The sequence below is a fragment of the Syngnathus leptorhynchus genome, chromosome 20 (assembly GCF_054491065.1).
Source record: "Syngnathus leptorhynchus isolate UIUO chromosome 20, UIUO_Slep, whole genome shotgun sequence".
Taxonomy (NCBI): Eukaryota; Metazoa; Chordata; class Actinopteri; order Syngnathiformes; family Syngnathidae; genus Syngnathus; species Syngnathus leptorhynchus.
In genome coordinates this window covers 398,326-413,844 of record NC_141214.1, presented here as the reverse complement: position 1 = coordinate 413,844, position 15,519 = coordinate 398,326, and the positions used below count along the sequence as shown (strand labels likewise).

The 15,519-nt window shown below is 52.1% G+C and overlaps 1 protein-coding gene across 2 annotated transcripts; it reads left to right on the top strand.

Annotated features, from left to right (window-relative positions):
• Positions 1-4: 4 nt before the first annotated feature.
• Positions 5-14,981, top strand: LOC147040605 (thrombospondin type-1 domain-containing protein 7A-like). Of its 2 annotated transcripts, XM_085901170.1 has the most exons (29): positions 5-296; positions 4,144-5,197; positions 5,317-5,556; positions 5,631-5,803; positions 7,204-7,359; positions 7,543-7,746; positions 7,824-8,018; positions 8,195-8,420; positions 8,604-8,719; positions 8,804-8,936; positions 8,994-9,097; positions 9,505-9,699; positions 9,806-10,072; positions 10,494-10,672; positions 10,781-10,786; positions 10,856-10,989; positions 11,128-11,281; positions 11,538-11,679; positions 11,870-11,985; positions 12,055-12,172; positions 12,286-12,431; positions 12,511-12,682; positions 12,767-12,940; positions 13,023-13,118; positions 13,209-13,291; positions 13,545-13,761; positions 13,870-13,957; positions 14,215-14,486; positions 14,543-14,611. In XM_085901170.1, the coding sequence occupies exons 1-29, from the start codon at positions 176-178 to the stop codon at positions 14,596-14,598; spliced, it is 5,337 nt and encodes a 1,778-aa protein (XP_085757296.1). In that variant the 5' UTR covers positions 5-175; the 3' UTR covers positions 14,599-14,611. The 2 variants fall into 2 exon arrangements, with proteins under 2 accessions (XP_085757296.1, XP_085757297.1); XM_085901171.1 differs by lacking the exons at positions 10,781-10,786; positions 14,215-14,486; positions 14,543-14,611 and adding an exon at positions 14,836-14,981.
• The last annotated feature ends 538 nt before the right edge of the window (positions 14,982-15,519 follow it).

Genomic DNA, 15,519 nt, shown 5'->3' with positions numbered 1-15,519 from the left:
CTTGGATACGCTAGGGTGGACAAAAGCAAAGCATAAGAAGGCACACGCGCAGCACACTTCACCTCGTGGCTGCCTTGCCTTCTTCTTTTTCTCTGCATTGGGAAGTACAGTGCCTGCCGAGCCAGCCAGCGAGCGGTGGCGGGCGGGCGGCAGTGGCCATCGGGCTGTTGGGAAGATGGGGGTGCTGAAAAGGGGAGCCTTGCTGTGGAGCTTCTTAGCGCTGCTCTTTCTCTCCATCTGGGAGCTGGATGCACAGGCAGCAGTGGGAATTAAAGCCACCTACATTTGGCAAACAGGTATGTTTCTACTACTGAGTCAATTTTGATTTTATTTTTACATTCAAGCGTAACCAAAAACTTTGTGCAATCTTTGCATATACGTAGTTACTGTGCACTTAGCTGTGCACTTAGAGGAAATGGTACTATTCTCAAAGAGGACCAAGTTGGATCCCTAGTGATTCTGATGTTGCAGCACATGACACGACGATGTAGGTAGGTAGGTAGGTAGGTAGGTAGGTAGGTAGGTAGGTAGGTAGGTAGGTAGGTAGGTAGGTAGGTAGGTAGGTAGGTAGGTAGGTAGGATCTGATCTACTGCAATCAATCCCTCAGGTCAGCGCTCAATGTCTTGGAGCAGCTGGGACGCCGCTTCTATTGGAGTCATTTATCACACTTTGACACGTGTGCAATTGATGACAAATGTGTACGGGATGCATCGGAAAGCAAACCAGCCCAGCCCAACGTCTGTTTTGCTTTGGGGTGAAAGTCAAAAGGGCAATTTTCAAAGATGAAGGGATTGTGTTTTGAGTGGCAAGCTGTGTGATGCACAATTCCACTGTTGTTTTGGGTGGTGCCTTGCACCACTCAAGGCTCATTCACTCTGAGCACATGGTCAGATGGACACAATACTAATGCATGCTCCAATGAGCAGGAGGGAGGGAGGCAGGGGGATGGATCCCCCAACCTGGAAAGATGGGGGGGCGGCGTGCAGCTGGTTCTGGTTGGCGTCTGTTTCATTTCTCTGTGTTATGCTGGATCAATGTGCTGGTTTCAGCCCCAGTAGCAGCAACTGATCAATGCTTAGAGTTCCAGTCATGTAGTTCAGCCTGCATAGAATCAATAGAAGCTGTGAGTGGAGTCAAGTCCTTGGAAAAAAAAATAAAAATCCATTCATACTTGTTTATTCTACCATGCCAGTCAAATTTGAAAGAATGATGCTGATGATTTCTCCTATTATCACACGGTGGGCTTTGAATTCACATTTGGAGGTCACAATTGTTGTTCTTTAATTGACTATTTCGAAATGTAGTGCAAACAAAGAGCAATGCAAGTTGTGGGATTTGATGCTTCCACTCGTTGATGATATTGCTCCATTTTGATTTGGACAGACAGTCTTGCTTATATGTACACGTGGATCATTTTCCGATAGCGTCCATATGTCCTAGATCAATCACTTGATTGCTATTGAAAACAGCAATGGAGTAGCATTTACAAAGATGTCAACCAATTGGGAGCAAGTCCGAAAGAAAAGCCCCTTGGGTGCATCTTTAAATTGGATTGTTTACAAGCTGACACCAAATGCAAAGAAATGCGGCGATGCCTCCTGCTATTATGGGCTGGGCCTCCCTCTGAGTCAATGCAGGCAGGGGAAGGGATTAAGAGCAGAGCAGATTGGCCAGACAAAGTTAACCCAGATATGCTACGTATATACGTGCCACTCTCGGCTTAAGTCCATTGCCGCTTGTCTCGGTCAATCGCACCATTAGCTTCCGGTAGCCATAAGATTTTTTTAAACTTGATCCACCGTGCTACCTACCGACCCACATTCTGTCTTGTGCTTGTCTGAAATGACAAAAAGAAGGTTTGAGGGCGCTACGTCGTACATTTTGGGGGGCGGGATTGTGGTGTTACTTGTCCTCCAGAGACCGCATGCTGTTCCCAGCAGCAAGTGCCAAGGGAAGGAAGACTATATCAAATGCACAGAGGAAATATTAGCATTTGCTGCGCCAACCCAGAGTGGAAGGATTCAAGTATGACACCGTTCCTCTCTATTTGCCGAGTAAATTGTCAATCAATCAATCAATCAATCAATCAATCAATCAATCAAGTCAAGTTTATATAGCCCTAAATCACAAGCAGTCTCAAAGGGCTCTGTCCTCTGCATTTAACCCATCCCCATGTGATTTTGATCCATCCCCTGGGGGAGAGGGGAGCAGTGAGCAGCAGCGGCGCCGCGCTCGGGAATCATTTTTGGTGATCTAACCCCCCAATTCCAACCCTTAAATGCTGAGTGCCAAGCAGGGAGGCAATGGGTTCCATTTTTAAAGTCTTTGGTATGACCCGGCCGGGGTTTGAACCCACAACCTTCCAGTCTCAGGGCGGACACTCTACTACTAGGCCACTGAGCTGGCAATGAAAAGACGCAGACAGATGTTGGCTCTTAGCAGGTTGGAAGCCTTGGCAGGGAAATCCAGGTCAATTACAGCTGATCCCCGATGGCAGTATTTGTGAAAGCAGCCCGCCTATTTAGGTATCATCCCTGTATTGTTGTCACTTTGTTCAAGCACGTGGCTCTCCCCTTTGTTCTCCCCCACCACCACCATTGTCCTCTTTGCCTCCTCCCACATTAGAATTAAAAATACCCCACTGGTGTTTAATGACGCCCTCGGCTTCCAACTGAGGAGGGTGGAAAGGAAGGAAGGAAGGAAGGCGCTGGCTGTGCGCTGTACGTATTTCTATTTGGCCAGCTGCATAGATTGAAATGGAATAGTTGCGTTGAGGAAAGGAAAGATCTATTTGGGGCACTTTTAGAGCAAGGCTCTTGTTTTGTGCGACATTCCTATTTTAGCTTTTGCTTGGTCATCCAACAATTGTGTATTCTGCGTGGACTCGTTGTTGTAGTGCCAAATGGTGCTTTTTGTTGTTGTTGTGGCAAATTGCAGCAATTATTCTCTGCGGCTTTGACAATGCTTCATCTTCGCAGTGGACTGCCCTGAGTCAAATATGCTCTGTAGGAAAAACTCAAACATGTATAGAGTAGCTAACTCTCTGCTGCCTCTTTTTAATACGAGCACATTTGTTGTTTTCTACGAAGGCATTCTATTGCAAGCAGGTCTCACAAATGTCAGGACTGCCGCTGAAGCCCGTAATTGAGTGTGCTAGGGTTGCCTCATTACATCCACTACATTTATAGCAAGTCAAGTATGGTGCCGTGACTCGGGAAAGATACTGAATACAGACACAAGATCAAACACTGTCATTTTCTTCCTTCAAATGATTCTACTTGTCTTCAGTCGACCACTGTTTGCTCAACACACCGGAACAATGAAAGCGAGGAAGAGCACGTGCGCTGCGGATGGCAGAACCATGTACAACGCGTATTGTTGAGAATGGGATTGAACCAAATGAGTTGTTGGGACAATGGTGGCGGTGTGTTTCTTGCTATTTTGCGCTTTAGCGATGAGCCGTCCTCCTCTAGTTAAAGCCTTGTTTTCCTTTGGCTAATTGATATTCCTGGAAAGCTTTATGAGATCCAGTGAACGTGCCGGAGGATTGTCCTAAGCGGCATTAAGGGCTTTGGTGTTTCTTCCTCTTCTTGTCTTTCTCTATGTAGCTAAAACAAATGAGCTAAACAATCTGGCTTTTCTCTCTCTCAGCGTCCTCATTGATGGAGTCCATTGGCCAGCCAATGTGGGCTGCAATGAGGGTCTCCTAGAGCAACAGACATTGCATATGATGTTGCAATACGCTATTGAATTTGCGTACTTGACTGCTATGTACAGCTTGCAGGCTGCAGATCCCAAATAGGTAACATTGCTTTCTGATCATAAGAATCATGATGATAGATGGGAATAATCATCATGAATTGCCTTTTTTTCAACAAGGACTTGCTGGGGGCAAGCAATTTGAAAGCTGGTCCTGCCTCTAAAGCTGTGTCCAGCACGGTTTTGACTTTTGAGATAGCAATCTCAAATATTCTCTGCCTTCTTACTGCTTCTATTTTGGAACGGTGTCGCAAACACGCCTGGCTCGCCACCTGTCCGATCCTGATGCCCGACTAAGAATGTTTGTTTGTTTGTTTGTCGTATCCAAGCGGACAAGTGGTTGGCCATCCGCCCGGCTAAGCGGCCTTTCTGTCTCCTTTCAGGTGCGTGGGGTCGATGCATGGGCAGCGAGTGCGGGCCGGGAGGCAGCCAGAGCCGAGCGGTGTGGTGCGCTCACTCGGAAGGCTGGACCACCCTGCAGACAAACTGTAACCAGACGCAACGGCCCGACAACCGCCAAAAGTGCTTTCGCGTGTGCGACGGCCACAAAGAGCTCTACGACTGGCAACTGGGCGCGTGGAACCGCTGCCTGCCCGTGTCCATGCGCGGGGCGGGGGGGCGCCCCCCCGCCGTCTGCGCTCGGGGCGAGGAGGGCGTACAGACCCGCGACGTGGGCTGCGTCCACAAAGCGGACGGCCGCCCGGCAGAGGACGCCATCTGCGAATACTTTGAACCCAAACCCCGGCTGGAGCAGGCCTGTCTCATCCCCTGCCCTCGGGATTGCGTCCTGTCCGAGTTCGGTCCGTGGACGCCCTGTTCCAAGACTTGCGGCATGGGCCTGCAGAACCGAATTCGCGCCGTTCTGGCGCCGCCCTTATTCGACGGCGCCGCCTGCTCCAACCTGACCGAGTTTCAGACGTGCCAGCCGGGACCCTGCCAGGGAGAGGAGAGCCCGTACAGCCTGAGAGTCGGGTCCTGGGGCCCCTGCTCTGCGCCCGTCGTCTCCAGACGGGCCAGACGAGCTGAGGGAGAAAGCCACGGAGCCGCCAAAAGGGGGGGCAAAAAACAAGCCGCCAGGAGAGAGGGGCTCCCACGGCCCAAAGAGGACCACGTCCAGGGGGATCAGCTTCCCAGACGGGCAGACAAAGCGCCGCCAAAGAGGAAATGGGCCAAGGTGAACGCAAAAGCCCACAGAGCGTCCTCCCGACAGCCGGAGAGGAAGGCCAAAGAGAAACGGGAGAAGAAAAAAATCACCCGAGAGCGCTTGAGGGAGAAGAAGGGAAAGGCGGGGGATCCCGAGACCCGAGAGCTCATCAAAACCAGACGCCACAGGAACCGTCTGAACCGACCCGGAGGGAAGTTCTGGGATTTGCAAATTGGTTACCAGACCAGAGAAGTCTCCTGCGTACACAAGAGTGGCGCTGTCGAGGCTCTGAGGTAAGACGCGCGCGTTGTGCCAAAAGAGCGAGCCCACGTCTGACCAGACTGCTTTGGCTTTGGCCTTTGGCCTGGCCTCGGCCTCGGCCTCCGCCTCCGCTTCCGTCATTCCCTTCCAGCCTGTGCTCGCACCAATCGCTGCCAGTCACCTTCCAAGCGTGCGTGGTCACCAAAGACTGCAACGTGACCCAATGGTCCCAATGGTCAGCTTGCTCCAAGGACTGCTACGGGGCCGAGGGCCAGCGGAGCCGCACTCGAAACGTCAGCCAGTTCTCCGTGGGAGGAGGGGCCCGGTGTCCCGAGCTGGAAGAGAAGCAGCCGTGCAATCCTCAGGGAGAAGCGCCGCCGCCCTGCATTGCGTAACTTGTCGCTTCATCGCCATTTGCCACCTCTGTTTGTACAATTTCCAATGAGCCTGCACGTCTTTCCGCAGTTACAAGTGGAAGAGCACCGAGTGGTCCGAATGCAGGGTGGACGCCTTGCTGAGCCAACAGGACCGGCGGCGAGGAAACCAGACCGGCTTGTGCGGAGGCGGCATTCAGTCTCGAGAGGTTTACTGCGTCCTGGCCGATGAAGATACGCCGTCCCGCCTCGCCAGCAAAGAAGGTCATCCATCTCCTTGCAATTTCGCATATCCATTGCAAAATGCGCAATATTGCTATGATATGGCTTGAATATTTGCAGAGGTGCACAGGTCCATTTCAGTCAGGGCTTTTTGTTTGACCTCTATTTCCCTTAATATTGGATCAAACTCTGAAGTTGACATGTGTCAGGGCCAGCCAGCCATAGCGCAAGTCAACATGGGGGATGGGAAAAGGTAGCTGCTTGCGAAAAGCACTTTCATCAGCTCATGAATAACATCAGTGAAAGTTGTCGTGAGCTTTTACATCATCTGTTGGGGCCTAACGTCTGTTAAGTTGCCGCCCCCTGCTTTCCTGCTCAGGTTTGAACCCGAAATGGCAATTTGAAATGGGCCACTTTGACCAAATGCAAATGTGCGCGCAAAAGCCACCAAGAGCTGAAAAAAGAGCTTTCTGCTCAATTGGCGGCGCGGCGCGGCGAGTGGCTCGTGCTTATCCGTTGACACGGCTCCATCTGGAAGCTGAAGTGAAAAGGATTGCCGTCGTCTGCTCGCGAGCAGCCGGCCAGCCACTTTCAGGTGTCACATTTCGCATTGCCAATTCAGTTAACGGCCAGCCAGCGTTGAGTTTCGCACCTTTGCCGGCAGGAAATAGGAGCCGACCTGCTCAAGTGTGAATCGGAGAAGCGCTATGCCATTGAAGCAGATCTTCATTCCAATCAAAAGACGGACTATTTTAGGCAAATGGCATCGTCATCCGGACCGAGCTGATGACCTTGCATATGCACATGCAGCCTGGCTGTGTACCATTTTGTGTGTGTGTGTGTGTGTGTGTGTGTGTGTGTGTGTGTGTGTGTGTGTGTGTGTGTGTGTGTGTGTGTGTGTGTGTGTGTGTGTGTGTGTGTGTGTGTGTGTGTGTGTGTGTGTGTGTGTGTGTGTGTGTGTGTGTGTGTGTGTGTGTGTGTGTGTGTGTGTGTGTGTGTGTGTGTGTGTGTGTGTGTGTGTGTGTGTGTGTGTGTGTGTGTGTGTGTGTGTGTGTGTGTGTGTGTGTGTGTGTGTGTGTGTGTGTGTGTGTGTGTGTGTGTGTGTGTGTGTGTGTGTGTGTGTGTGTGTGTGTGTGTGTGTGTGTGTGTGTGTGTGTGTGTGTGTGTGTGTGTGTGTGTGTGTGTGTGTGTGTGTGTGTGTGTGTGTGTGTGTGTGTGTGTGTGTGTGTGTGTGTGTGTGTGTGTGTGTGTGTGTGTGTGTGTGTGTGTGTGTGTGTGTGTGTGTGTGTGTGTGTGTGTGTGTGTGTGTGTGTGTGTGTGTGTGTGTGTGTGTGTGTGTGTGTGTGTGTGTGTGTGTGTGTGTGTGTGTGTGTGTGTGTGTGTGTGTGTGTGTGTGTGTGTGTGTGTGTGTGTGTGTGTGTGTGTGTGTGTTTTCCATTCAGCACTGCGACCGGTCAACAGTGATCTGTGCGTGGGGATTCCCCCCAACAGCACCCAGCTCTGCCACATCAACTGTCCGGTGGAGTGTCTGCTTTCCTCTTGGAGTGCCTGGGGACCCTGCACCTATGAAAACTGCCAGGATCAAAGTGCAAAGAAAGGTATGTAGCAGGCTCCTCTCTTGATTTGGACAGCAGAAAGACAAAAAGAGAGGCAATCCTTAGTGACGGCGCCCTCTTCCTGGATCATGGAATGTCCTGCCCTCCAACACGGCACGGCTAGTCAAGCATCCGAAAAAGTGCTTGGGAATTGTTTCTTTTTTTCCCCTCCCTTCTGGTCACCAGGCTTCAAAATGAGGAGGCGTCAAATGCTCAACGATCCGACAGGCGGCGCAGGAAATTGCCCGCACTCGGCGGAGGCCATACCGTGCGAAGAGCCCAGATGCTACGAGTGGCTCGTGCTCAAGCTGGAAGAGTGCGTCCCTGACAATGACAGGGAATGTGGACCGGGAACACGCAATCCTCAAGTTCAGTGTGTCGACACTGACGGTTTGTTGCAGCCGGTGGTTCTTTTCGTCCCGGCCCGCCCGACGGCACGACGATAACGCGAGTGGCCTTCTTGTCAGGCCGACGTGCGGAGACGCAACTTTGCCGCGACGCCATCCTGCCCATGCCGGTCATCTGTGAGGTGCCTTGTCCAAAGGACTGTGCCCTCAGCACCTGGAGCCAGTGGTCCCTCTGTTCTCACACCTGCTCTGGAAAAAGTACGGAAGGCAAGCAGAGCAGAGCGCGCTCCATTTTGGCCTACAGTGCAGGAGAGGGTAAGCGCAAACAAAGTCAAATCCAATAGCCACACTCAAACGTGCGTGCATCTTGTTTGACATCCCGACCTACCGATGCTCCTCACACCAAAGAAGCTTGTTTTCTTTGAAGGAGGAAAAAAAAAACGTTCACAAGGAGAAGGACAAAGAAAGAGTTGCTTCTTGTCCTTCAATAGGTGGAATCCAGTGCCCCAATATCAGTAGCCTGCAGGAGGTGAGGAGCTGCAACCAGCACCCGTGCACGGTGTACCATTGGCAGACGGGCCCGTGGGGACAGTGCATAGAGGACTCCTCCGTCCCGGCGACCAACGCGTCTTTGGAGCGTTCCTCGTGCTCAGTTGGGATGCAGACTCGGAAGGTCATCTGTGTGCGGGTTAACGTGGGCCAGGTTCCGCCCAAAAAGTAAGTCCATTTCTGATGCTCATCATTGCCTCTGTGACTGAATGCTCGCTGCGGTTCCCAGCCGAAAGCCTTCTTTCTTCTGTCACATGACCATGTGGCAGAGATCATTAGCGCGCGCGTGTTGGGGTGTTGTTTGTTTTTTTCTTCACATCAGACCAGGAGCGCCAATGTCAATTGTTTCAGGTGTCCAGAGAGCCTGCGTCCCGACACGGTCAGGCCCTGCTTATTGCCTTGCAAACGGGACTGCTTGCTCAGCCCGTACAGTGACTGGAGCCCCTATCCGTCAACATGTCAAAAAGGTGGGCTTGTCCTTCTGCAGCCTTTTTCGGAGAAAAGCTCTCGAATCCTATTTTGTTGTCCTTGGGTCGGTCGCCTGCCCTCAGGTGGCAAGACAAAGACGAAGCAATACAGAAAACGCATCGTCATCCAGTTCCCGGCCAATGGAGGACAAGAGTGTCCAGAAGTGCTGACGCAAGAAAGAGAGAGTGATGCTCCCTCTGTCTGTCCAGGATACAGGTACAAGTCCCTTTTCATGGATTTTTGGGGGTCAATACAAATGCTTTCTTTCTTCAGATGGAAAACACATAAATGGCGAAGATGCCAAATGGTCCCGTGGTCAGTCCGACAGGACAGCCCCGGAGCTCAGGAAAGCTGCGGGTCGGGCCTACAGGTTCGAGGTGAGAACGCTTCTGGAAACATAAGATAGAGTTAAAAGCCTTGTTGTTTGCTTGATGAAGAAGAATAACCAATGCAGCGCTTGCGTCTCAAATTGACTGGGCATGAGGCCGGTGCTCTTTGGTGATGACTATCCGAGAATACTGGCAGACGTTAGCTCTCCAATTCCTCTCCAGTGAGGCACATCCTGCTCCACCACTTTGATGTCTCTTGCTAGGATTTAGCACCTGTCAAACAAAGTAGGCTTAATAGACAAGCCTCTCTCTTTCTGTTCACCATTGTATACAATGATGAAACATTTTTGGTTTGACCTGTATTCCTTTGCATGTCTGTATTTGCAACGGAGAGTAAAGCCTTCTCTGCACCGTCTCTCTCATCTGTCCGTCCGTCCATCCGTCCGTCCCCATAGCCGTGTCATGCCGGAGGCAGAATGGCGGGCAGGCGGATATCGAAGCGTGTCTGAAGTTCTCCAGGTCCATGCCGCCTCTCACCCAACTCTGCCAGCTGCCCTGCCAGGAGGAGTGCCAATTGAGCAGCTGGTCCAAATTTTCCCCTTGCACAGCCGACTGTGTGGGGGTCAGGGTCCGCAAACGGACGCTTGTGGGTAAGCACGTCGAGATAGACTGAGAAAGAAAACAACAGCTACAAGCTGAAAATGCCACTATGAATTTCCCCCCCACATTTTCCCCCCATGCTTGTATGGCTTGCAGGTAAGAGCAAGAAGCGAGAGCAGTGTAGGAACCACCAGACGTATCCCCTGAGTGAGACTCAGTACTGCCCGTGCAACAAATACAACGCCCGGCCCGTGGGCAACTGGTCCGACTGCATACTTTCCGAGAGCGGCCGGGCCGAAGGACAACTGGGCGTGAAGGTCCAGGGCGATATCAAGGAGTGCGGTCAAGGCTACCGATACCAAGCGATGGCTTGCTATGACCAGGAGAACCGCATTGTAGAGACTTCACGTTGCAACAGTCACGGTGAGCTGATCTTCGCTTTTCAAATGGAAAGAAAGAAAGAACAAAGCTGCAATGACTAATAGAGAACACAAAAAGTGGAACCAGACTGGCATATTGCGTACAGAACGTACGTAGGTAGTATATTTTGCAGTGGCTAGCAGATGTTGCCAACAAGTCCGTTCGTTATTGATACTGGAGCACAGATGGCACAGGAACAAAAGGAAAGGCTGACCAAAGGCCCTTTTAGTCTCTCTCGCTTGGCTGGCAGTTAGACTGACCTTCAACGACCACATAGGGCTGGCCGATGCTTGTCGAGCTCACATCTCGGATATCACCATTAGTCAGGGGAAAGCTGAAATCAGCCCCAATCTGTCAGCAGGCCCTTTGGATCTGGACCGATACACTGTGTGATTCCGATCCTTTGTCGTCCTATTGTTTCTAGGACACATCGAGGAGGCTTGCATCATCCCCTGTCCGTCCGATTGCAAACTCAGCGAGTGGTCCAATTGGTCACGATGCAGCAAGTCGTGCGGCAGCGGCGTTAAAGTTCGATCCAAATGGCTCCGAGAAAAACCGTACAACGGCGGGAGGCCTTGCCCCAAACTCGACCACGTCAACCAGGTGAGCCGCGGCGTCCTGGGATAAGCTCGGGCTGGTCTCGTAGAGGAGCGTGTCAGTGACGTGAGCCTTTTTCTTCTCTTTTCTTTGTCCAATGCGTTTCAACCACAGGCACAAGTAAGGACTTTCTTCATTACCCAAGCGCATACGTTTGCCTGTCCGGACTTTCAAATGTGCTTCAAACAGGTTTACGAAGTGGTGCCGTGTGTCAGTGACTGCGGCCAGTATATTTGGGTGGTAGAGCCATGGAGCGGATGGAAGGTTAGCAGCGTGGACCTGAAGAACAACTGCGGCCAAGGTGTGCAGACCAGAAAAGTCAGGTAAAGAGGCGGCTTTTAGCTCCTACCGTGGCCTAGCGTGGCGCCTCGCCTCATCCCACCTTGCCCCGCCTCGCCTCACCTCGCCCCACCTCGCCCCGCCTCGCTAGCGCCAACAGGCCGTGGTGTTTTGTATAACAGGTGTATGCTGAACACTGTGGACGGCCCCTCGGAGCAGGCGGAGGACTACCTGTGCGATCCGGAGGAGATGCCTATGGGCGCTCGCAACAGCCAGCTTCCCTGTCCAGAGGACTGTGTCTTATCAGACTGGGGAGCCTGGAGTCCATGCCCATTGGTGAGAGAGACTTTCTGTGTACATTTGATCTTTTTTGCCAGATGAGGGAGCCTAATATTCCTTCATCAGGGCAGCGGGCGGTGCGGTGGGAGAGAGAGCGGTCGTCGCCATAGTAACCTTTGTATAAAATGTGTTTTCCCCTCTGTACCGGTGCTGGCTTGCCAACTTTCTAAAGAAAAGATTTTTCATCAACCAAATTGCACTTTGACTCTATCACGTGTATTCAGTATATCGTACGTATTTGTTTGTCGCTCAGCCCTGTAACGGGAACACTAGGCGAGAGAGGAGGGCTTATCCAATCAGGCAGCCCGCAAAGGACAAGGAGTGCCCTTTGAGCACTCAAGCCGACTTTTGCAAACTCAACAACAATTGCTTCCACTACTCCTACAACATTACAGGTGAGAGCCAAGCGGCCGGCTGGCATCTTGATTGGCCGGACGGCTGGCTTCCTGGCTGGCCGGACGGCTGGCTTCCTGGCTGGCCAGCACAAGCCGGCCAGCCAGCCAGCCAGCCAGCCGGCCAGGAAGCCAGCCGGCCGGCTTGTGCTGGCTGCAAACCTCGTCGGTTTTCCTCCATTGATCTGAGCAGATTGGAGTACTTGTCAGCTGAGTGATCGAGCAGTCTGCGGAGATGGGATCAAAACCCGCATGCTGGACTGCGTGCGGAGCGACGGCAAATCTGTTGACCTAAAGTTCTGTCACGAGGTGGGTTAGGGTTGGGTTTTTTGCCGTTGTTTTGCTCAATCTCGAATCAAATCCTTGTAATTGTCTCAGCTTGGCCTGGAGAGGAAGTGGCAAATGAACGCCTCTTGTGTCGTGGAGTGCCCCGTCAACTGCCAACTGTCCGAGTGGTCGGCATGGTCCGACTGCTCGCGTACCTGCGGACTGCGAGGTATCTGGAGACTTGAGGGTCGCAGGTTCACCGGGAGAATGTCAAATTTGGGACTGCTTGTCACCAAGACGTGCTGATGAGGCAAAAAGCTCCCCCCCCCTTCTGGTCTTCAGGCAAGCTGTGGAGAAGAAGGACAGTCATCCAGGCTCCCCAGGGCGACGGGCGGCCGTGCCCGAGCCAGATGCAGCAGTGGAAGCCGTGCCTCGTGAAGCCCTGCTACAGCTGGAGATACAGCGGCTGGTCCGAATGCAAGTCTGAGGTCAGCCGCTCGACAAGTCTGAGGTGGCCCTCCGGCTGGATGTTACAATCATCCTATGAGACATTTTCTTCAAGCGCAGGGTGCGAGATGTGGCGAAGGCTTGCGCTTCAGGAACATTTCTTGCTCTGTGTCGGACGGAGGCCATCTCCCAGGAAGTCCGGTGGACGACGAGCTGTGTGGAGAACAAGAGCCTGTGGTGGAAGGCGATGCGTACGTGGTACTGCAGGAGTCCTGCACCGTTCCGTGTCCGGGTATACAAAGTCACTTGAGTAAAGCCATTCAGTCGTTTTTGGCAAAATGCAAACAAATACAAATCTTTTTTTCTTTTTCCTTAGGGGAATGCTACCTGACAGACTGGACAGTTTGGAGTCGGTGCCAGTTGAGCTGCGTCGGTGGGGATGATCTGGGTTTTGGCTCAGTGCAAGTCCGCTCTCGAGCTGTTGTGGCTCAAGACCCTGAGAATCTGCTTCAGTGTCCGGAACAGGAGCTGGAGGCCCGGCCGTGTACAGGTTGAAATGTCCACAATCCAGCATTGGGGTTGAAAGCGTCCTCCGTCCGTTTTCATTTGAACTGAGCTTGTTCTCCCTTCAGAGGGCCAGTGTTTTGAATACAGCTGGCGAGCGGCACCGTGGAGAGGCTCGTCGCGGCACGTCTGGTGCCAGCGCTCGGACGGACTCAATGTCACAGGTGGGTGAGGTGTGCAGACCAGACGTTGATTTCCTATCCATTGGCATTTGCGAGGGAGCCTTCTGCTTGTGGCAACGGTGTCAATTACAGGCGGGTGCCCGAGCGCAGCCAAGCCCACGGCCGAGCCATCCTGCGACCCGCCCTGCGCCGAGCCGCGTTCCTTTTGTACACAGGTGAGTGGTAGCCTTTGCCGTGCAACATTTTCAAGATCCTGTTTTATGTGCTTGATGTAAGGGATGTTGCCCGTCACCTTGGAAATCTCCTTGAGTCGTCCTTTCTTTCTTTCTTTCTTTCTTTCTTTCTTTCTTTCTTTCTTTCTTTCTTTCTTTCTTTCTTTCTTTCTTTCTTTCTTTCTTTCTTTCTTTCTTTCTTTCTTTCTTTCTTTCTTTCTTTCTTTCTTTCTTTCTTTCTGTGTACGCGTGTCAGTCGGGCGTTTGTGGCTGCGAGGAGGGCTACACAGAGGTTATGACCTCTGACGGACGACTCGACCAGTGCACCGTTATCCCGGTGCTGGAGATCCCCACTGCCGGTGACAACAAAGCCGACGTCAAGACCATTGTGGCCTTCAACCCCACCCGGCCGCCGGCAGTCAGCCTACCGGGCAGGGTGGGCCGCACCTGGTTCCTGCAGCCTTTTGGTCCAGGTAGACGCACGCACGCAAGCGAGCGTCAAAATGGCTGTCCATCCCTCCGTCCCTCCGTCCGTGTCTATGCTCTATTCCCACTCACTCGCTCCCAATGTTTGATCACAGATGGAAAGCTGAAGACCTGGGTATATGGCGTAGCAGCAGGAGTGTTTGTTCTTCTCGTCTTTATAATGTCAATGACTTACTTGGCATGGTAAAGTACCAGCGCAGCGCAGCACAACTCGGATCCCTCCCTCCCTCCCTCTCATTCATTCACATCATCACCAGTGATTGAATGGGGATCAGAAGAGAGAACGCTTCCAACTGGCAAATTCCACTTTTGATCAGATTACATTCAAATTTCACAAGTTTGATCTCCATGACGTCACTGTCCATGTTGAATCAGGGTTTTTGTGTCCATCGTCATCATTTTTTTTTTCTTTTTTCTCCGCCTTCACATTCTCTGTTTAGTCGTGGCTTTTGCCTTTGCCATGAGCCAAAGTCCAAGTCCCCTGCAGATGGGGTGTACTGGCTGGATCCAAACAGCTACACAGTGCCTTACATCTGCCCGTCGTGCCAGAACCTTGAACAGCAAGAGCTCTGGCAACTCCAGAAGCAGCAGCAGCAGCTATATGCAGTCCAGCAGCCTCCTCGAGCGGCCTCGCAGGGGCAGCGGCCGCAGGGGCAGCGGCCGCAGGGGCAGCGGCCGCAGGGGCAGCGGCCGCAGGGGCAGCGGCCGCAGAGCGGCCGCAGACACAGACGCAGCCGCAGCCAGAGCCGCAGCCAGGGCCGCAGCCAGGGCCGCAGCATTCGCTCCACTGCTCCACACCTCACTTTGAAACGCTAATCACTTAATCAGGACAACGGCTGTTTGTTGGCTGGCTGACTTTGAATTGCGCCGTGCTGCCGTGCCGCCCTCCTCCTTCTCTGTCATTCATCTTTGATCATTTCATTGTCATCATTTCACGGAGGTGAGCTTCCAGCGTCAACATCTCGGTCAGCGTTTTGTGTTGTGGAAGCAGCTCCGCGTGTTTGCTAACTGGGCTTTGTCACGGGCGCAAATGTTTGCTTTTGCTTGTTTTTGTCCGGCAGCAAGAAGCCAAAGAAAGCACAGCGACGACAGATGAACAACAGACTGAAGCCACTGACGCTGGCCTATGACGGAGACGCCGACATGTAGGAGGAGCGTGGAAAAGCCTTGAGCTCCGCCTATCGACTCATCTCCTTAGCAGCTTTGCTTTCCTCCACGGTCCGCTGTTCTTGTTTTGCCTTTCTGTCTCGATTTGACTTTGGACGCACGGAGGTTTGCCTTTTTCAGGCACGTTTGGCCTGGTAAGCTCAACTCTCCGGACACGGAGCATTCTGAATTTCACAGCGACTATCTCATCTGCCTTCCGCGAGCGACTTTTTTATTTATTTGTTTATTTATTTATATATTTATTTATCTCTTTATGTATGTATGTACGAGTATTTGTTTTCGGGCATCGTTTTGCACTATATTAGTGCAGCCAGTTGTACTCGCGTCCACCCAAGAAATGGCTTCTCTCCAGAAAATGCGTTGAAGAAATGTAAATAATGATTCTCAACATCCCCTTGAAACATGTACAGCTGCTGTCCGGTGGTTGTGGAAGAGCAAATCTTTCGTCAGAATTCCTCACAGTGAAAAAGTTTGCACTTACTTACCGAGTTTGACTTTGGACACTGCTCAACCAACAACTGTGCTCAGAAAGGGGGACCACATCCTCACTGTTTAAGAGAAGATGGAAAAGGTCCTGT